General features: G+C 46.7%; 1 protein-coding gene across 1 annotated transcript; it reads left to right on the top strand.

The window, feature by feature from the left end:
- The first annotated feature begins 7,831 nt into the window (after positions 1 to 7,831).
- On the top strand, positions 7,832 to 19,873 carry LOC136653304 (vomeronasal type-2 receptor 26-like). The gene is made up of 3 exons (XM_066630215.1): positions 7,832 to 7,924; positions 9,457 to 9,583; positions 18,975 to 19,873. Exons 1-3 carry the CDS (start codon positions 7,832 to 7,834, stop codon positions 19,871 to 19,873), a joined length of 1,119 nt encoding a protein of 372 aa, XP_066486312.1.
- Positions 19,874 to 20,322: the final 449 nt, after the last annotated feature.

Genomic DNA, 20,322 nt, shown 5'->3' with positions numbered 1-20,322 from the left:
GCTTGGGGAGCCCTGCAGAGCTCTCCCCAACACCCCCCACCCCGGACCTCCCAGGATTCCAGCGCTGGCTGGGTGCCAGCTCAACTCTCCATACATGATCTCTTAACACTTGTAGTGAATGTCTGTTTAGCTGTCTTTGAGCTGATATGAAGTTCGGTACTAGGAAGTAAAATAAAAATAGACCAACCCAAACTAATATACTGTAAACTAATGAACTGTAAACCTAGAATGTAAGTTTAATTATGCCACAATATCTTTGTTAGGGAAGCATTTATGCAGCAAAATGAATGATTTTATCCATTCAGAGTGACTGAGGAATTCTCACAGTCTTTTTTTTCTGGTTTTCAGACATGGATGAGTGTTTCAAGTGTCCAGAAGACCAATTTCCAAACAGGAAGAGAGACCGATGCCTTCCCAAGGAGATAGAATTCCTCTCTTTCACAGAACCTTTCGGGTTGGCATTAGTGTTCTTGACTTTGTCCTTCGCTCTGATCACAGCTTTGGTGCTCTGGATTTTCATCAAGAATAAAAACACCCCCATTTTCATAGCCAATTATCAAGACCTCACTTACACTCTGCTGGTCTCTCTTTTGCTGGGCATTCTCTGCTCACTGCTATTTATTGGCCAACCACACAGAATAACCTGCTATTGATGTCAAACTGCCTTTGGTATCATTTTCTCAGTGGCAGTCTCTTGTGTCTTGGCTAAAACCATCACTGTGGTTCTGGCTTTCATGGCTACCAAGCCAGGGAGCAGGTTGAGAAAATGGGTGGGGAAAAGGCTGACCAACTGTATTCTTCTTGGTTGCTCCTTGATTCAGACCGTTATTTGTGCTGAGTGGCTAAGCACTGCTCCTCCATTTCCAAATTTGGACATGCACTCTTTAATTGAGGAAATCTTTGTGGAATGCAGTGAGGGCTCAGCCACTATGTTTTATTGTGTCTTGGGTTACCTGGGATTTCTGGCTTCTATCAGTTTCTCTGTTGCTTTCCTAGCCAGGAAGTTGCCAGACAGTTTCAATGAAGCCAAGTTCATCACTTTCAGTATGTTGGTCTTTTGCAGTATGTGGCTATCTTTTGCTCAATCTTATCTGAGCACCAAGGGGAAATCCATGGTGGCTGTGGAGATCTTCTCTATCTTGGCTTCTAGTGCTGGGTTACTGAGTTGTATCTTTTCCCCCAAATGCTGTATCATTATCATGAGACCTGAGCTGAACAACAGGGACCATCTAAGGAGAAATTAGCAAGGCTCTAAGTGTTTGGGATATTTCTTACTGACATCTTCCATATTTGGCCACTGAACACTAAAAGAGACATCAAACTGCCATTTCTCTACCCCAGTGGTTGCCAAAGTGCAACCACTGTACACCAAAAGAGCAGTCCCCGTTCGGACTGAAGCTTACTCTTTACCTCTGTGCCAAGTGCTTTCTCATTAGATCTGGGCACTGGAACACTCTGGGCAGTCATGTCTGTTGCCCAATGTCCCAGAAGGCTGTGCAATGAGATTTCTGGGCAGATGTGACTAGTGCCCAGAGCTACTGGGAATGAATGCAGTTTTGAGGTGGAACTGTAAGCTCTGCTCATGGAATGAAGGAATTTCCCCAAACCCTGAATATGGACCCTGGGTCGAGATTTGGAAAGTCCTGGTCTACCCTCCCCAATGGCTCTAAACGGAAAAGGGGAACAATTCCTGGCCAGCCCTTTCTCAATGCTGCTAGGGTAATGAGAAAGGAGTTAATGCAACATCCCCATCTTAACTTTCTTGGATACTGGGGAAGGCAAAAAAGGAGTGATTGAGCACTGCTGCTAGTGCAATGTCACCAGGTTTCTGAAGTAGGAAAGGCCAAGAAGCACAGATTATCCTTGACAGAATATATGAATTGGAGGAAAACTTGTCCTGGTGAATACATGATCGACTGCCACCACCCGTATGTTAACTGCCCACACTTCAGGGGATGGAAGATTCAAGATATTTCTCTATGCAGGTTATTTTTTTTCTATCTTTATGTATGCATATGTAAATAAAATGGCCCATTTATGTGTCTAAATCATGGTGATTGCATGAGGGAGTAATGTGCATTCCACTAGTGAAGCTGGCAGGATCTAGAATAGCCATTTTCAACCACTGTGCCATGGCACATTGGTGTGCCACATGAATTTTGGGGAAGATCATTTATTAGTAGGGCCAGTGAGAGATGTGACCCCCCCCCCCCACCAGCAGCATGGTGTGCCTTGTCAGTTGTCAAAAACCCAGTGGTGTGCCTTGGCAATTTTAGTGCCTTGTCAGTGTGCCCTAAGATGCAGAAGGTTGAAAATGGCTGATCTAGAAGGAAGTTCCTGGATTCCACTGAAAGTTGCATAAGATTATCGTGTGCTCCAATGCTGCAGGCCAGTACAGTGAGGCCACTGGCATAATCACTGGTGTCTTGGTATGGCCGGATAGGCAGGCTGGTGACCCAGCCAACATCTGCTGGTGCAAAGTATGGTGGCAGCAAAGGTGGGAGGAATGGAGGAGGGGTGCAGCGGGTGAGTGGGGAGGGTGATGGCGAGGAAGGCAGAATGAGGGAAGGAGAAATGTTTGAGCGCAATGTGCATACAGTGGCACAAATGTATGGCCGAATCCTATCCCTCTCCCCAGTGGCGGAACTAAATTTTGGGGGCCCTAAAGCTTGAATTGTTATGGGGCAATGAGGTCTTGGTAACCACTGTTATCTTCTTCAATGTGATCTTAATCTGCAACAGATCACCACCATTTTTTTAAAAATTAACCATTACATCTCAGATTTTGATTAAAATGGCTGTACTGATTATCTCACATGTCAAAGACACAGATGCGAATAAACATTTCTTATGCCAAATTTCTCAGAACAATTGACCATGACATTCTACCTTGACAACATATGTGCTACTACTCTCAGACTTTGGGATTGCTGCAATATATATGTACTACAAAAAAAATAATCAATTTGAGCTGTGCAGCCACTTCACTTATCAGTGGTTCTCAAATTTTATAGAGGCCGCTGCCTGATTTATAAATGCCAAGGGTTGTGTCTATAATGGTGCGTAGGCAACAGTGCTGTCCTGCTCAAGTAGCAACTTGTTTAACCCTTGATGTACAGAGCCTCATCCGATCTGTCGGTTTCATGAACCACCACTGGTGGGACCTAGAGCCATAGTTTGAGGAACACTTCACTATATCACTAATATTATTATCATTAAAAAAAACAAAAAAAAAAACCCTTCTCATACAGTAGACCCAAAATATTTAAGTAATGTGGACTAAAGTCACTTCTGGGGCTCCTCCAGGATTAGGGCCCTGAAGCTTTTTTTTTTAAGTTTCATAGTAGATCCACCCTTACCTCTCCCTCTCCATTTCTGTTATTTTTATATGCTTCAGTCCTATACCAGCAAATCACTAGCACAGGACTGAGAAGTCCTTTTGAGCAGCTGCATTGGTAGGGGGTGGGTGAATTTAGGTAGAATTGGGCTTCACGTTATTGTCAGGTTCTTCTCTAACACTGGCAAAATAAACATTCTGCCAGTGCGAAGCGCCTTAAAGCAGTCATGAAAGACACTCCAGAAGCATGTGAAGTTGCACAGCAAGGCCAGAGCCTTCCCACACACATCAGAAGATCTTTCTAGATGCACCAAAGCAGATAGTAGGGGAGGTGGGACAGATTGGGGGAAGTGAAATAGGGCATGGAAGAGGAGAAAGGGGGGTAACAGAGATGGGGGAAGGTTGGATTGGTTCTGGGAAGGGGTCAGATTCAGTGGCAGTAGTGGCCACCAAATCCTAGCCTCTTCTTGGACCCAACCCAGTGGCCCAGGTCCATGCCATTTTGGTGTCACTACATGGGGGTGGGTTTTGGACTGCACGAGTCATAACATGTATTTTCTTCCCTTCCTTCACTGAAGAAGTTGTCTAGCCCTGCATAATATCTTAGAGTTATTATACTGAAAGCTGTTATTACCCCAAATGGGGATGAGTCATCCTCCATCCTCTGTCTTGGTAAACCCCTCATGGGTTCTGAAAGTCACAAACATAATCAATAGCCACATCTGAAGGTTTAAAAAAGTTTGTCTGTGCCATCAATATCTGGGATTAGAGATTGTGAATTGGCAGGGCTGCATCAACCAGAGCTTCAGTTTTTCCCTTTATCAAAACATTTGGGTGTGTGTGTGTGAACCAACCTAACAGTGAAGAAGCAGATGTTTTGTGTTTGATTTCCTGCAAGATGGCTGGGATATTTCCCTTGTTTCAGCTCACTCTTTGGTTGGATTTATTTCAAACTCATCTCAAAGCACAAACCGTGATCTGCAGTGTGACTGATCCTTTCCAGTTCCCACACAAGTGCAATCAGAGAGGGGATGTGATCATTGGAGCCATTGCTACTCAGTTTGGCTTTGTAACGGATGAAATATTTTTCAATGAACACCCGGAAACCAAGCTGATACATGACTTTTTGTAAGGAAATACTAATTTCCCTCAATGACACTAGATCTTATCCACAATGAATGTGTCTTATAATCACTTTTGGTTAAAAAAAAAAAGTATAAATATTTCTTTTTCCATTGGCTACTTGGAATCTTCCTTTCTTTCTCCTTTTCCCCATTTGTTTTCCTCATCTTCATCTGCCATGCAAAATTATTTTGAGTCCCCTGATTTAATTATTCTGATTAATTCACATCTCCTTTCATTCATTTAAGGCTTATACGTCAGATTCCACACCATTTCAGAACTCCCCAGCCCCAGCCAAGTTCTCATTCAGTCTCGTTCTCAGTCCTTTTCAACCACACATGCTCAACTACATGCTGCTGTTTTTAGCAGTATATCATTATATTGCATTTGAAGTCACTTGGAGTTGCTATCCTTTAAGTATGGTGTATGACTCTACTATCATGAAACTATGCACTCATTTTTTGTTGTTTAAAAAAACAAAAACCTCCCATTGTAATGGGATGGTTTGCTTTTTCCCTTTAGGTTCAGTAATGAGTGGAGAGATTCTATTCTTGCCTCTTCTTGTTGTTACCATCTGCAGTCTCTCTCCCTGCACCCATGCTTTTCTGAGACAGTGCTTCTCTGAACACTGAGTGTCAGAGGAGCTGACTGGGAGCTCTTACCCATGCACCTCCGAAATGAGCACTCCAGACAAAGGTTTGAGATAAAGGGTCACTTTATTCATTACTTCCTGTTTCATTGTGATAACTGGAAATGCCCATTTTTTTTGTTTGTTCCCACTTACAGAGGCTATAGGAGCCCTGCAGAGGGCTTCCCAGACCCCCCCCCCCCAGACCCTGAGGATTGCAGCATTGGCTTCAGGTAAGTTAAAACCCCCTCCCATCCCCAGCACAGCGCTATCCTAGGGATCGTGTTGCTGCCTTCCCCTCCTCCCCACCCCTTAAAAAGGCAGGGACAAGTGCTTCCCTCACTAGCGGGTCATGACCCACCAGTTTGGGAACCACTGGCCTAAATTCACATCTGCAGCTATGACGATGCATACAGTGGCAAAAAGATGCCTCATGAAGGATTAAACAACTCTCTTATTCATAAGGTATGGTGCTTTGTGTCTGTGTGTTTTTAGTATATATCCGAAGAACTATCAACACATCCTCTCATTTCTATTTGCTGTGAAAGAGGTCAATGAGAACCCCAAGATCTTACCCAATGTCACCCTGGGCTTCCAAGTTTACGACAGTTACTCAAATGCAATTATGACTATGACAAACACCCTGACACTTGTCTCCAGCTGGGAAAAACTGACCGCCAACTTCAAATGTGGCCTGCAAAGGAATCTGATTGCTACCATTGGGGGACTTGACTCTGAAACCTCCCTTCAAATGGCAACTATTTTAGGCATCCTCAGGATTCCACAGGTAAAAAAATCTTGATCTTATAACTAATTCTCAGGATCATTCTTGGAAATGAACACATACCTTAAGCGGTAGAACAAAAGAGATACTCCATGACTGTCTCAAACAAAGTGCTAAATGAGCATCAATTAGAATGAAATTGGTAATGAAAGAGCTAACTTTATTTATCATTAAATTGTATCTTATTCCTTTAGTGCAAAAGCAGAAAGAAATCAACCACTGCATTATCTAGCACTGAGTTCCATCTCTGCAGGTGCAAACCCTTATTTATTACAGTAATCGTGGCTTTCCACCTCATTTACATTTAAGCCATTTATTTTTGTTTAGATTGCCTATTCTATATTAGATCCTGCAAAAAATATAAAAAAGGAACTCCCTTCCTTCTACCGAATGGTCCCCAATGAAACACATCAGTACAAAGGAATTGTAAAGCTCCTGTTACATTTTCAATGGACGTGGGTTGGCCTCATTGCAACAAATGATGAGAATGGAGAAACGTTTGTTCAAACCTTGATACCATTGCTTTCCAAACATGGCATTTGTACCGCTTTGAGTGAAAAACTGCGAGCCTTATCGGGACTCATAGAGATCGCACAATCCATGGAGAGCATTGATGTACAGAATCCCTTTGTGGCTCAGATCATTTCACTAGCCAAATCCCAAGTCAACGTATACATTGTAAATGCAAAGCGTCACACCACAGAGGCTTTGAAATGGATAATATATTATTATACGATGTTAGAAGATATAACCAGTTCTTCTATAGGTAAAGTCTGGATTATGACAGCCCAGTGGGATTTCTCATCTGGAGTCTTGCAAAGAGCATTTGACATACAAGTCTTCCATGGTGCCTTATCTTTTGCCATTCACTCCAGGGATGTCCAGGGCTTTCCAGAATACCTTCAGATCCTTCATTCAGATCCTACGTTACAGAAAAGAGATGGTTTTCTCAGGATCTTCTGGGAGCAGGCATTTGACTGCTTGTTTTCTGATTCTAATGAGGAGGAGAGCAGTGAGACTTGCACTGGGCAAGAGAAGCTGGAGAGCCTCCCTGGAACTCTTTTTGAGATGAGCATGACTGGCCAGAGCTACAGCATCTACAATGCGGTCCATGCCATTGCGCATGCCTTGCAGAAGACATACTCATTGAGACCCAGACCAATTTTGGAAAAAAGTATACTGACATTCCCAAATCTGCAACGATTTCTGGTACATAATATTCATTTATTTTAGATCTACGAGTATATCCTTTCATCCTTCATGGAATTATGGAATTCAAGTGTGGTGTACACAGTATCTCAAGCAGTTGCTTTTCCAGCTGCTAAACATGTAAACACTTTAAGCAGTCACCACCATACTGCATGCTCAGCGCATTCAACTTCCCTTTTCATTTGCAACTCTACCTCCACGCTCTGCATGTGACTCTGATTCTTACTTGCCATAACTTGTATTGACAGTGAGTAGCCTGATTAAAAGAACATGTATATTGTCTTTTAAATGAAAGGATGGGCAGCCCAATCCTGAGCTTCCCAGCATTTGGAGGAACAGTGGCGCCAATGGCAAATGTTGTGCCCCGTGGTGCTTGGAAGCAGCCAGAGGTCTCCTTGGGGGAAGGGGGCTTTTGTCCCCAGGCCTCACAATTCAGCTTCTCATGTCTGAGAAGCTCCTCGCCACTGAATGCCTCCCCCCACCCCAAAAACCCACAATGCCACCTCGCCAAGCTGTGGCCCCTCCTCCCTGGCTGCCATCGACGTGCCTTACAGTACACTTGCAACACCTAGCGCTGGCACTGGAGCTCAGCTCCAGCACTTGGAGAGGCTAGGATTTGGCCCTGAACAAAACCAAACAACCTCCCCACCAGAGCCCCAAATCGAAATGTTTGTAAAGGCTGCCTTTCCTTCTTGCATTCTAGGTTAATACTGTTCTGGGGAGCATCTCATTTAACAACAGTGCTGGTGACATGGTGTCTTTTGATGAAGGTGGGGAATCAGCAGCTGGATTTGATCTTATAAACTGGATTACCTTCCCCAACCAAACCTTCCTGAAAATCAAGGTTGGAAGGATGGATCCACAGGCTTTGTCAGGCCAAGAGTTTAGCATTAATCAAGAAGCCATTACGTGGCACAGCACATTTAATCAGGTCGGTTCCATTCATAGGTTCTAAAATGCATAGCTAGATGGGAAAGTGTTCTACGTTACAAGCTCACCCACACTTTTTGTTGCTGTTGTTGCCAATTCAAACTCTTTTAATGCCTTACATCATTTATGCATTCAAATCTTGCCTTCCCAATACCACTGGGATATGAAGATGCCTTACGTGATGGACATGGGCTGAATTCCCTTTCTGACTAAGTGTAATTCCTTTGGTTTCCAGAATATTGGGAACAAGGAAGCACAGGAGAGCAAGGCAGGAGTAGGGATGGTTTGAATGCAAGTTGTCAAAAATTCAATGTGAGGCTGAGCAAACATATACAAGGGTTCATCATCAAGCCTCTGCTACTGTCTTGCAGTGTAGAACAACAATTTCTTGGCAGCATTGCGTCTCTGTAGTACCACCCAGCTAAAGTGGTCCACCTGAGCGGTACAGGCAGTTCTTGAACTGGTACCAGAAGTGTTTTGAAGGTAACCTCAGAGATACACTATGACTGTGGTATTACGCTATCCTGCAACAAACCTAATTGTGTCCTCTCCAACTTTGGTTCCAGTGTGGTCAACATATGGATACGATCAGAACCCTGTCTAGTACTGTTTTGATGAGTACATTTATGATGAATGGATTTCAGTTTCTGTGACTTGAAAATAAGAACAATGTATGGGCTACATGTCATCTGTTCAACTTTTGCCCTTCATGGCAGGGCCAGCCACTCAGGACCAATTAGTGGCATCACTAGGGAGGTACCGGGGGTGCACCAGGTGACACACAGGGGGTGTGTCAAAAGTTTGACCATTCTGTTCAAATCATCAGGGTGGATAAAACATACTGACCCCCCTTCTTTGGACACAAACTGCATGTCATACACCAGACAACTGAAACATGGGCAGTACTCTATGCTTTCTCTGAAGTAAGAATACTGCTTAAGAACAAGATGGAACTCTATAGCCTTATATGTCAGCTAAGATTTGCTTAGCACTGTGTCACTGAGGCCCAAATCCTACCCAACTTTCCAGCTCTGACATAGCTGTGCTAATTGGCCATGGGCAGCATCCTGCAGTTGGGGGCAGTAACAGAGGCCTTCTCAAGGTATGGGAATGTTTGTTTCCATAACTCGGAGCTGCATTGCACTTATGTCAGTGCTGGAAAGTCGGGTAGGATTGCGTCCTAAGCCTGTGTCATGCCTGGTTAACAGATGCAGATGGCTTGAGATTGATCAGTAATATTCAGTTACTGCGACACCCTTATTCAATGTGGTAGCCCATCCTGTTGCTTATTTTGCTGATCTGAAATTGCAGCCGTGAGATTCTCAATCACTGTCCTTGCAGAGAACTTGCCAAGAAGAATACATGGAAGATTTCATTGTTATATCGTTCTGATTTCTTGAAACACAAATACCAAAGCCTAACATGTTCTCCTTTGTTTATGGATAGGTGCTGCCCCTCGCTATATGTAATGACAACTGCCTCCCAGGTTACAGCAGAAAAAAGAAAGAAGGGAAACCCTTTTGTTGCTATGATTGTGTTCCTTGTCCAGATGGGAAGATTTCTGAGCAGAAGGGTAGGAGAGGGAACTGCCATCATTATGTGTTATACACTCTATCAGCGGTCCCCAAATTTGCAACCACTGTGTAACAAAAACACGATCCCCCTTTGGATCCCACCTTCCAGTTCCGTCTCTGCACGGCTCATCCTCTGAGTAGATCTGGGCACTGGGATGCTCTGGAAAGTCATGTCTGTTGCCTGGTGTCCCAGAAGACTGTGCAGTAAGATGTCTGGGCATATGTGACTGCCCAGAGCATCCTGGTGCCCAGATCTACATGGAAGACAAGCAGCGTGGAGGTGGAATGGTAAGATTCACTCACGGAGCAGAAGGTTACCTCAGATTCGGCCCCAGGGCAGAGCTTGGAGGAGCCTTCTGTATGATACCTTTCATTAGTTTCCTTATGCTGCCAAAGTTCAACTCCAAAAGTATAGGGATGAGGGTGCAGTAATATGAGGAAGTGAGTATGAAGATGAGTCACCTGTTAGTTGAATACAAGACTGAAAATCACTTGTATTCTGGGGGGGGGCGGGCACAAAACACTAAGTTTCTGCAGGCTCCTGGCCACTGGTATAAAGTGGCCTCTCCTCCTTACCTTCAGAGCCAGTCACGACTGCAAAAACCTTCCGGTTCTGAAGGCAAGCAGGAGGGGCCCCTTTACACCAGCAGCCAGGTGCCTGAAGAAACCTAGAGGGCAATCCAGGAGCACTCCTGGGCTGACACAAGTCCTTCGCGTCGGCCCAGAGGTGTTGCCAGAGTGCTGTATACAAAAAGGCACTTTTGTATCACTGCGGGAGTCAGGAGGATGTCGCATGGGTGTGTGTCAACCTCCAGTGGACAAATCCATCCCTGCTGCACCAGTGAAATAGTAGGTTTGTGCCTGCCGAGTCAGGCTGGCACAGGAGTCTGGGGAAGGTGGGAAGAGGGTGGCATTCCGGAGTTGGAGGAGGAGAGACTCTCAAGTCTGCACTGGCAAAATGGCTGGCACATACTTGAGAAGCCCCATTGCAGGGCTTGGGGATTTCCAGGGGGAAGGGGATGAAATTCCTCTGCAAGGAGACCTCCAGCAGCTGCCATAGTGCTGCAGGATAAAAGAGCTGCTTTGGTGCCACTGCACTTGGTGGTGGTGCCCCCTTCGAGATTGGGCTGTTACTCCCCCTGGGAGCCTGAGGATTCACTGCACTGGAGGCACTGATTTAGGAATCAAGGAAGAAAGCTTCTTTGCCTCTGTCCTCTCACCTGAAGCTAATGAAGTCTGTTACCAGGTGTGCCTCCACACATGTTAACTGGTACACACGGGAGAACACCATCTTGTGTGCTGGCAGCCTGTGTAGTGGCCAATGACACAGCTCAATGTTTCAGCAGGGAAGGATGAGGAAGGTGAGGGTGAAAGGGGCACCAAACAAAGTTGTATTGTGGGGATCATTTAATAAGAGGGACAGGGAATCGATATAAAGAAAGTAATGTTGCTTTGCCATTCACCAAAGTCTAAGCAATTGCTGTCTATCAGAGACATGCAGTGAGGAGAGGCGCACGTGCCCCTACCATAGTCCATGTGAAAGAGCTGCACCCACTTTCCGATTCATCATGAGTTCTGATTTCTGCAGGCAGTCATGGGCGAGGTTCCAGCTCTCTTCCATGGACTACAACTGGGGGGGGCAGGGAGCCTCCCCTGACTCCCCTCAACACAAGTCCACACTATGTACAGACAAAAGGGGAGGAGAGTAAAGCAGAAGTTCTTAAACAGGAAAGGGGAATATTGCATTACCATGCACTCCCCAAATAAATACAGCCGACAACAGGTATGGAATTAAAATTGGCCACTTTTATTAAAATACCAAACATTGCAACAGGGCAACAAAAGGGGTTAAACAAACCCAACCCAAGTGCGGGGTTCTAGGCGGGGAACACGGCCCTAGCCGTCTACGTACTCCAGTCTCGAAGGCTGTCCACCCGACTCCAGACGTTACTCAATTGTTATTAAGCCCGCCTCTCAACGTCACCAGAAGAGGGTAAGTCAGCCGAACTGCTATGCCTTCAGGTCACCCCTGCAAGGCCTCCAAGTTTGGACAAGGGGCTAGCCAGGCTGCCTCCTTGAGCCGGTCAGGCATCATGGGAGCAGTTCTTGTTCACCCCATGTCCATTGCTGACTTAGATTGGACACCGAGAAGGTCTTCTGCCTACCCACCCCGCACTTCTACCGCCACAAGGGAAGGTCAGCCTAGCACTTGGCCTTCCCTGCACTCTAAAAGGTTCTCAAGCCCTGTTGCAAGTCTGTTAAAAAGAGGCCATAACCCACAGGGGAAAGATGCACTCCAACACCATGGTAAAGAGCAGGTTGCCCAAAACAAATTCCAGGATGATGGATAGCCACTCCCCTGAGTTCCATGACGACCCTGCCCAGGTAAGCATTAACTCTTTTGTGGGCAACATCTATTCTTCTAATGCTGCGTGCCCACCTCCAAACCCTCCTAGGCAACATATCAGACCACAGGATAGTAATCCCAGGGAACTGATTAACGAGCATTGTAAAATCCCTGTGGGCCTGGAACCTCAAGAACATAGACGTCCTCTGGCCCAAGTCATTCTCGCCTAAGTGGACAACGATTACCTGGGGCAGGGTGTTGAGTGCAATAAAATCCAGAAAGGCTGGGAAAAACTGACCCCAACACATACCCCTCTTGGTCAGCCACTCAATGTGTGCAACATCACCCAGCTCCAACTGCGAGCCAAAACTGGATGACATGGCGTGTTTCTTGGCCCAAAAAACTATGGAATGTCCGCATATCAGGACCCTGGCTGGGCACCTCCTCGCGGACCTGTTGAAAGAAAAGCACATTGTGAGGCGAACTCACTTAAAACCCACTTAGAATAGCTCACAGTTAAAATACAACAGCAAAATAACTACCCACCCCATGCTCACCCAGGGAGTCACGGCCTATACCTGGGATTGGCAACCTGCCATTCTGGAGCCACAAGCGGCTCTTTCAGCCTTCTGCTGCGGCTCCATGTGGGGCCAACCCGTGGGAGGGAGGGGCTCACCCCTCCCTCAACGCACCTGCCCCTCACCAGCCTGAGCGCACTAGTGCAGCTGCCACGCATCCTGCGGCTGCGCCCCATAGGAGAGGACGCGAACGGGCTGGTGGAGCAGCTCCTGCCCAAAGAACCCACACCGCCCGTTCCCTCCTGCCCGAGCCGCAGCGCAAAAGCAAGCAATTGAGTGCAGCTGCTCAGTCCTCCTGTGCGTGTCTCCTCAAAAGTAAGTCCCATTGTGCTTGCTCCCAGGAACGTGTGCCCAGGATTACAGCCTTCAAGGTCCCCAGTCAGCATTCCCCCATCCCTTACTTGCCCTCTCTGCCCCCCCATTTCCTGTGCAGCTGCTCAGTTCTCCTGTGCGGGTTTCCTCAAAAGTAAGTCCCATTGTGCTTGCTCGCAGGAATGGGTGCCCAGGATTACAGCCTTCAAGCTGCCCACTCAGCATTCCCCCGTCACTCACTCACACGCTCACTGCTCCATTTCCTTCACTTGGAAACTTGAAAGGGGTCTGTAGACCCCTGCACCAGATGGTATTCTGTATATGTTTGTATACTGTATGTGTAACATACTGTATATGTAGCATCAAAGCATATTTCATTGTTGGGAAGTAATCACTGTTAGTATGCCTTTTATTTTATGCAGTTTTGAACTCTTAGCTTGTTTGTTCAGGGGCACCTTTGTGAACAGTGTTAAGTAGTACTAAGTGGTCTTGTTCAGAGGTAATATTGTGTGGAAAGGCATTTACAGAAGTACAGAAGTAAATGACAGTAAAGAATGACAGTATCCTTCACAAGCAGTTCACCTGTGCACAATCTAAAACAGTTGTTCTCCAGCTGTGGGTCTGGACCTGATTTTTAGTGGGACCTAGAAGAGGGAAGTGTATTATATAACTGTGACCTATAAGAGGGGAGCACAAACTATATATGCAGTGTATATATACTCCCCTGGGAGTGAGTCCCGTTGACTCTACTGGGGTTGACTTCTGAGTAGACAGGGAGAGGAGCCACTCGCAGGCTGCACTCCTGTCCATGCATCCCTGAGATGAAGCCGCATTGACGCTACTGGGGCTGACTTACCTTTCCCCCTGTTTTTGCACTGGTATGTATGGAGATCTGCCCCCCCCCCAACTTCCTTCTGTTGGTTCTGTGTGCAAGGGGTTTTGCAATGGTCTTGCTGTGATATCTTTATGGAGATCTTCCCTCCCCTGCACCTTCTCCCTGTTTTTGCACTGGTCTGTATAGAGATCTGCTCCCCCCCCCCACTTGTATTGGAATCGAGGAAGATCTGGTGAGGAGGTAGATGTGGTGTCAGCAGTGGCCCCTTTAAGGGTAAGCCTGGGCATCCAGCAGAGTGTGCTGCACAGCTGCAGCCACTTGAAGGCAATAGGGCCCTCAGGGATATAAGAGCACCTGAGGCAGGAAGTGTTTGTGGGTTGTAGAAGGAGTGCATCTTGACTTTGGAATCTGACCTGGCTTATTGACTTTGTACTTTGACTTGGATACTCTGACTGATTTGACTGACTTTGGAATCTGACCTTGGACTGTGACTTGGCTTATTGACTTTGGACTCTGCCCTGAATACTCTGACTGACTTTGTGATTAAGGGACTGCTAGAGACACTGGAGTTTGAAGTGCGGTTGCTGTGCCCAAGACCTGCTGACGATCCAGGGTCTGCTGTAGTGGTGGGAGGCTGCTGGCAGGAGAGAGGACCTCTGCAGGTTGAACAGGGGAGCTACCCTGGAGGTGGGGTCCAGCAGGACTGCAGGGCAGAACCAGGGTCATTTGTTGGGGGAAAGGGGAGCTAATTTGCTTAAAGTGGGCATAATTCTCCAGGCAGAGAATGGCCTTGGAATCAGGCAAAACACCATAGAGGACCAGGCGTCTGAAAACACAGGACAAGAATGTATGACAAAACTAACTAAAAGCTACAAGAGGGGGCTACTTTATAAAAATGGGACCTATAAGAGCATAAAGGTAAAAAAAAACAAAAAAAAACCTATATATGCAGTGTTATCTTCATTTTAGGTGTCAAAAGGGTTTTGTGGCTCCTGAGGTTTTTTTTCCTCTGGAAAATGGGTCCAAATGGCTCTTTGAGTGTTTAAGGTTGCCGACCCCTGGCCTATACCAACAGGCCTAGTGTTAATGAACATAGTATTTAAATGCACCAGAGTGCCATCTGCCAATGCACTTGATGTCCTGGGGTGAAAAATCAATGTGAGCCGCTGCTGATGCAGCCCCAATTCTAAACGAATGAGGCCTGAATAGTTCTGGCCTCAAACCCAAGTGAGCCAATGCCCTCTTCAAATGGCCCAAAACTGATAAATCATGAGGGGGGAACGATTCAAATGTCAAAATAGTGGGCCCGCTCCTGGAGGAGCCAACAAGGAAAACTGTTCCATGGCAGAAACAGCCCATGCAAAATAGTAAGTGTAATAGGTTGGCGCTTATCTGGACCTGCTGGGAATGGCCTTTTTAGCCCTGCTACCTTTTTCTGCACCCTGAACTCTTTGGTGAAGTCCTGAATTCCCCAGGCCCTGGATTGAAAAGAAATGGCAGCAAGATAAATAGATACAGACTTGCAGGATATTCCCCTATCACGTAGTCCCAGAAGGAACTGCATAAGAGTATGTGGTGAGAATGGGCCCTGAACTGGCACTGAAATTAACCTATAGAAATCACAAAACTCACGGATCTTACTCAAGTAGCTGGCTCTGGTAGATGAAGCCAATGATGCCCAGATGGCTTCCTGGGCCTCATCGTACCAAGATCCCACAGTCATTGGGGCATGGGCTTGGGATACTGCCTTGCCTCAGGGGCTAGCTGCAGGAAACGCTCCTCCTGGAATCAAGAAAGAGCATAGGCTATGCTATTTTCAATCCCAGGGACATGTCTGGCTGAGAAAACAGTGCTGATAGCAAGGCACTGCTTAACAAAGACTCTAACCAAATTCATAATCTGGGGGGACTTGGAGGTCTGCATGTTAATTATGTGGACCACGGCCTGATTGTCCCACCAAAAGCGAACAGAAGAGTTGGCAAACTCCCTCGCCCATAAATGGACGGCCACAACAATTGGAAAGGGTTCTAAAAAGGTCAAATCCCTGGTGATCCCTTCCTGAACCCAAACCTGTGGCCAAGGAGCTGCACACCAATGCCCTCTAAAAAATACTCCAAATCCCATACCTCCTGCAGCATCCGAGTGAACCTGGAGTTCAGCTTCAATTAACTGTGAATCTCTCCAAAATGAGATCCCGTTGAAGTCCTTCAAGACTTCCAGCCAGAGTTTCAAATCTTCCCTTATACCCGATGACACCCGAAGTCTGTGGGACAGGCGACTAAGCCCGACCATAGCATCGCATAGTCGCCTGACAAAAGCCCTACCAGGGGCAATGACCTTACAGGTGAAATTAAGGTGCCAAACCAGACTTTGCAATTCTTTTAACGTTTACTTACGGGACCCCAGGGCACTAGTTAACATCCCAGTCAATTTGTCCAATTTTTCCCTGGGCAGGCGACTGGTCTGTGCCACCGAGTCTAACTCGATACATAAAAGGTGAGCTTATTGACCAGGCCCTCTGTCTTGTCATGCGCCAGAGGGACGCCGAGTTGCCCACACAGAGCAGTGAAATCACCCAGAAGTCGAGCACAGTCATCAGACAATGGGGGCCCCATAAAAAGGAAATCATCGAGATAGTGGGCAGTGGATTGTAGCCCCGTTCTAAAGCATACAGTCCATTCCAAAAATGAACTACATGTCTCAAAAACCGAACAGGAAATTGAACATCCCATCAGTAGCACCCGGTCCACGTAATAACCCCCTTCAAAATGAAAACCCAACTGGCAAAAATCTTGAGGTTGCACGGGCAGAAGTCTGAACGCAGATTCAATATCTGCCTTGGCCATCAAAGCCCAGGGGCCACACCTCCTAAGATGAGTAACAGCCTCATTTAAGGAAGTGTAGCTGACTGAACACAGGTGGATGGGTATCCTTGTCATTTACAGAAGCACCTTCTGGGAAAGACAGGTGGTGAATCAGCCTGAATTGACCCAGGACTTTCTTGGGTACCAGTCCCAAAGGTGACACCTGCAGGTTACTTAAAGGAGGCACAGCAAATGGTCCAACTACTCTGTCTGCCTCCACTTCCTTGGCTATTTTACACCTGCCCAGGAAAAATTGGACAAATTGACTGGGATGTTAACTAGTGCCCTGGGGTTCCGTAAGTTAACATTAAAAGAATTGCAAAGGCTGGTTGGGCACCTTAACATCCTCTATGTCTCTAACTGACTGGAGGTTATGAGTGAACATGTGGCTGGCCGGAGACGGCGCAGGAATCCTAAATCTAAATTCCAGCCAGTAGCCTAAGGCCAAAATCTTAATCGGTGTTGGGCCCCTTATTAACACCTGATGGGGCTCTGCTGCTGAACTTTCTCCCACCCTGGGTAAAAGGTCGCAAACCTGACCGGGGACCACTGAGCCTGGGGCATTTCACGATTGGGTGTTTAGCTCCGCACATGTCACAGCCATGGGAATAGGGGCAGCCCTGCCTGCTACATTTCCCTGTGGCGCTTAATTCGAAGCATGTGCGATGGTTATGAACCCACTGCGCACCACCTGGTGCTTTATGCCGCACCATTCTGTTACGCGCAATTAAATGCCCACTGTCTGCCCTATCACCCAGTGTGACCCTGGCAGGATGAACCAACTGCACCCAGAGTTCCACTGGGGTACAGTCCAATTGAGAGCTGGGTCATGCAAAGCCCTGATGCGGAACTGATGGTCATAGGCCATCCAAGCCACCCCAGCATGGTCACGAAAAGCGCGATGAACAATGTCCAGGTATTTAAAGAGTTTCCCTGCCTTCTTAGGGTACATCTGGACAGTGACCCTGGAAAATATGATGAAACCATTGAGCCAATTAGTTCAATTTTTATCAATTTTTCTTTGCCTAATGGTCTCAACATCTCGCATGGGGTCAACCACTTTGGGGGTAGGCTCTGGCTCAATGTGTAGCAGGCTAAACATGTCTATCAAGTCACCTCGCCATATCTTCTCCTTAACTGCCAAGGCAAGGTGCGAACCCAGAGGGATGGCTATAGTGCCATATGAAATCTTAGGCTTTTCCTTCTCCTCTACCAGGCCAAGAGAATCAACCCCCCAATCCCCATCCTGATGTTCAAAATCGGGCTCACGCACAGCTGGGTACTGCAAATAAGGCGGAGAGGCTCTCCCTCCTTGGGTCTAGCCTTGGTGTATGGATATGCCCAGCCTAATGCCCAAGGGTACTGTGGATAGCTAGGACCATGCCAGAAAGTAGGGGGCCCCCATGGGGACCAGGGTTGCTCTGGGACAGCCCGGCCAGAAGGCCAGATGTGGCCCTCCCTCTCATCGCAAACCGGTTCCAGGTTCTGGTCAAAGTCAAACTCTGGCTCACTTTGCCCCCCCCCCCGCTGCCTCTATAGGCCCACAGTCATGGTTCCTTAAGTGGGCTGACTGCCTCAAACTCAGGGGAGCTGTCATCCTGTGGGTCACCTTCCTCGGCAGTGACCAGTGCACCAGCTGAGGCGGCAACCTGCTTAGGGGGAAGAGATGCAGCCATCAATGCACCTTTATGTTTTCTGGCAGACCTGCGTGGTCCAGGGGCCAGACCAGAACTCGAGCCCCCATCACCCTGACCTGCTTTCCTGAGTGCCTTTTCTTTTTGCCTGGCTTTGTAACGGGCCATAAAAGCACAAGGCGCAAAGACAAAGAGGGAAGAGAAGGCGAGAAAAGATGTAGGGAAATTAGGGTCCAATCCTATTCAAATATCCAGCACCAATGCAGCCATACCAATGGGATGTGGGCTGCATCCTGCATTGGGGAGGCAGTGATATAGGCCGGCTCCAGGTAAGGGAATTTTTGTTTCCTTACCTCGAGGCTGCATTGTGGCTGCATTGGCCTAGAAAATTGGATAGGATTTAGCCCTTAGTTGGATTATGCTGGGGGACTTGGCATATAAATAGAAGATAAATATAATAAGTCTTAAACACCTCATAAAACTGATGTTGTTTTGTGTGGTTTCCGAGGAATTTGGTGTGCCATTGTTCGATACAGGAAGCTGGACTAAGTAGGCCTTTGGCCTGATCCAGCAGGGCTCTTCTTATGCTCTTCCATTCTTGTGTTCTACTTAGCTCTCTTTAAGTTGATATTAGTGTTCAGGACTAATTAATATACCAATAGATAATTGACCAGTACAATCTAATATACTGCAAACAGCATTTCAAGTCCATCTAAATATGTCACAATACCTCTGGGGTCCATTCCTGCAGCAAACTAAAGGAAGTTTACTCATTGCAAGTGACTGAGGGATTCTCACAGTCTTTTTTTCTGGTTTTCAGACATGGATGAGTGTTTCAAGTGTCCAGAAGACCAATTTCCAAACAGGAAGAGAGACCGATGCCTTCCCAAGGTGATAGTATTCCTCTCTTTCACAGAACCTTTGGGGATGGCATTAGTGTTCTTGACTTTGTCCTTTGCTCTGATCACAGCTTTGGTGCTGGGGATTTTCATCAGGAATAAAAACACTCCCATTGTCATAGCTAATAATCGAGACCTGACTTACACTTTGCTGGTCTCTCTATTGCTCTGCTTTCTCAGTACATTGCTATTTCTTGGCCAGCCGCACAGCATAACCTGCTATTTATGTCAAACTGCCTTTGGTGTCATTTTCTCAGTGGCTGTTTCTTGTGTTTTGGCTAAAACTGTCACTGTGGTTCTGGCTTTCATGGCCACCAAGCCTGGATCCAGGATGAGAAAATGGGTGGGGAAAGGACTGGCCAACTCCATTGTCCTTTCCTGCTCCCTGATTCAAGTTAGCATTTGTGCTGTGTGGCTGTGCACTGCTCCTCCATTCCCAGTTTTGAACATGCATTCATTAGCTGAAGAAATGATACTGGAATGCAATGAAGGCTCAGTCACCATGTTTTATTGTGTTCTGGGCTACCTGGGATTTCTGGCTGCTCTCAGTTTCTCTGTTGCTTTCCTAGCCAGGAAGTTGCCAGACAGTTTCAATGAAGCCAAGTTCATCACTTTCAGCATGCTGGTCTTTTGCAGTGTGTGGCTGTCTTTTGTTCCATCATACCTGAGCACCAAGGGGAAATTCATGGTGGCTGTGGAGATCTTCTCCATCTTGGCTTCTGGTGCTGGGTTACTGAGTTGTATCTTTTCCCCCAAATGCTACTTCATTATTCTGAGACCTGAGTTGAACAGCAAGAACCAGCTAATCAGGAGACATTAGTATGACCTCCAGAATGCTGCCTGATATGCCATCTTGACAACAGCAGCTCTGCAGTGCCTCACTTCCGCCATAGTGAAATTATTTTTGTCACTCCGGAATGACAACTTTAGAACCAAGATGGAGTTTGGAGAATGTACTTGTTTTGGAAAATGAGGTCATTGGCAACCGTGTTTTTTAAATAAATAAAGGTTTGCTTCATGTGAAATGAAACTTCTGAAAACAAACCCAAACCAGTTTCATAGAGAAAGTTTACACAACTGGGCAGCCCAGTCTTAATGTGGTGTCATGTCTCCGAAACCTGTTTCTGGTGGTGTAACACACTTTCCAGCTATTGCGCAACGGCAAACAGAGAGTGGACAGGAAAACCCTTTGGTGCCAATAAGTTGGTGCAGGGGGGTAGGAGGGCGGCGTTGAGGGTGTGAAACAGGGCAGGGGTGGGCAGAATGGGG

This window comes from Tiliqua scincoides, chromosome 5 (genome assembly GCF_035046505.1).
Source record: "Tiliqua scincoides isolate rTilSci1 chromosome 5, rTilSci1.hap2, whole genome shotgun sequence".
NCBI classification, from domain to species: domain Eukaryota; kingdom Metazoa; phylum Chordata; class Lepidosauria; order Squamata; family Scincidae; genus Tiliqua; species Tiliqua scincoides.
This window is presented reverse-complemented; position numbering and strand designations above follow the sequence as displayed.

Bases quoted from the DNA above. Each gene is read 5' to 3' on its own strand.
- LOC136653304 (XM_066630215.1), top strand. From the start codon at position 7,832: ATGGTGTCTTTTGATGAAGGTGGGGAATCAGCAGCTGGATTTGATCTT. The intron at 7,925-9,456 runs GTTGGAAGGATG...GTTTATGGATAG, and splicing joins AAACCTTCCTGAAAATCAAG to GTGCTGCCCCTCGCTATATG. The intron at 9,584-18,974 runs GTAGGAGAGGGA...TCTGGTTTTCAG, and splicing joins GAAGATTTCTGAGCAGAAGG to ACATGGATGAGTGTTTCAAG.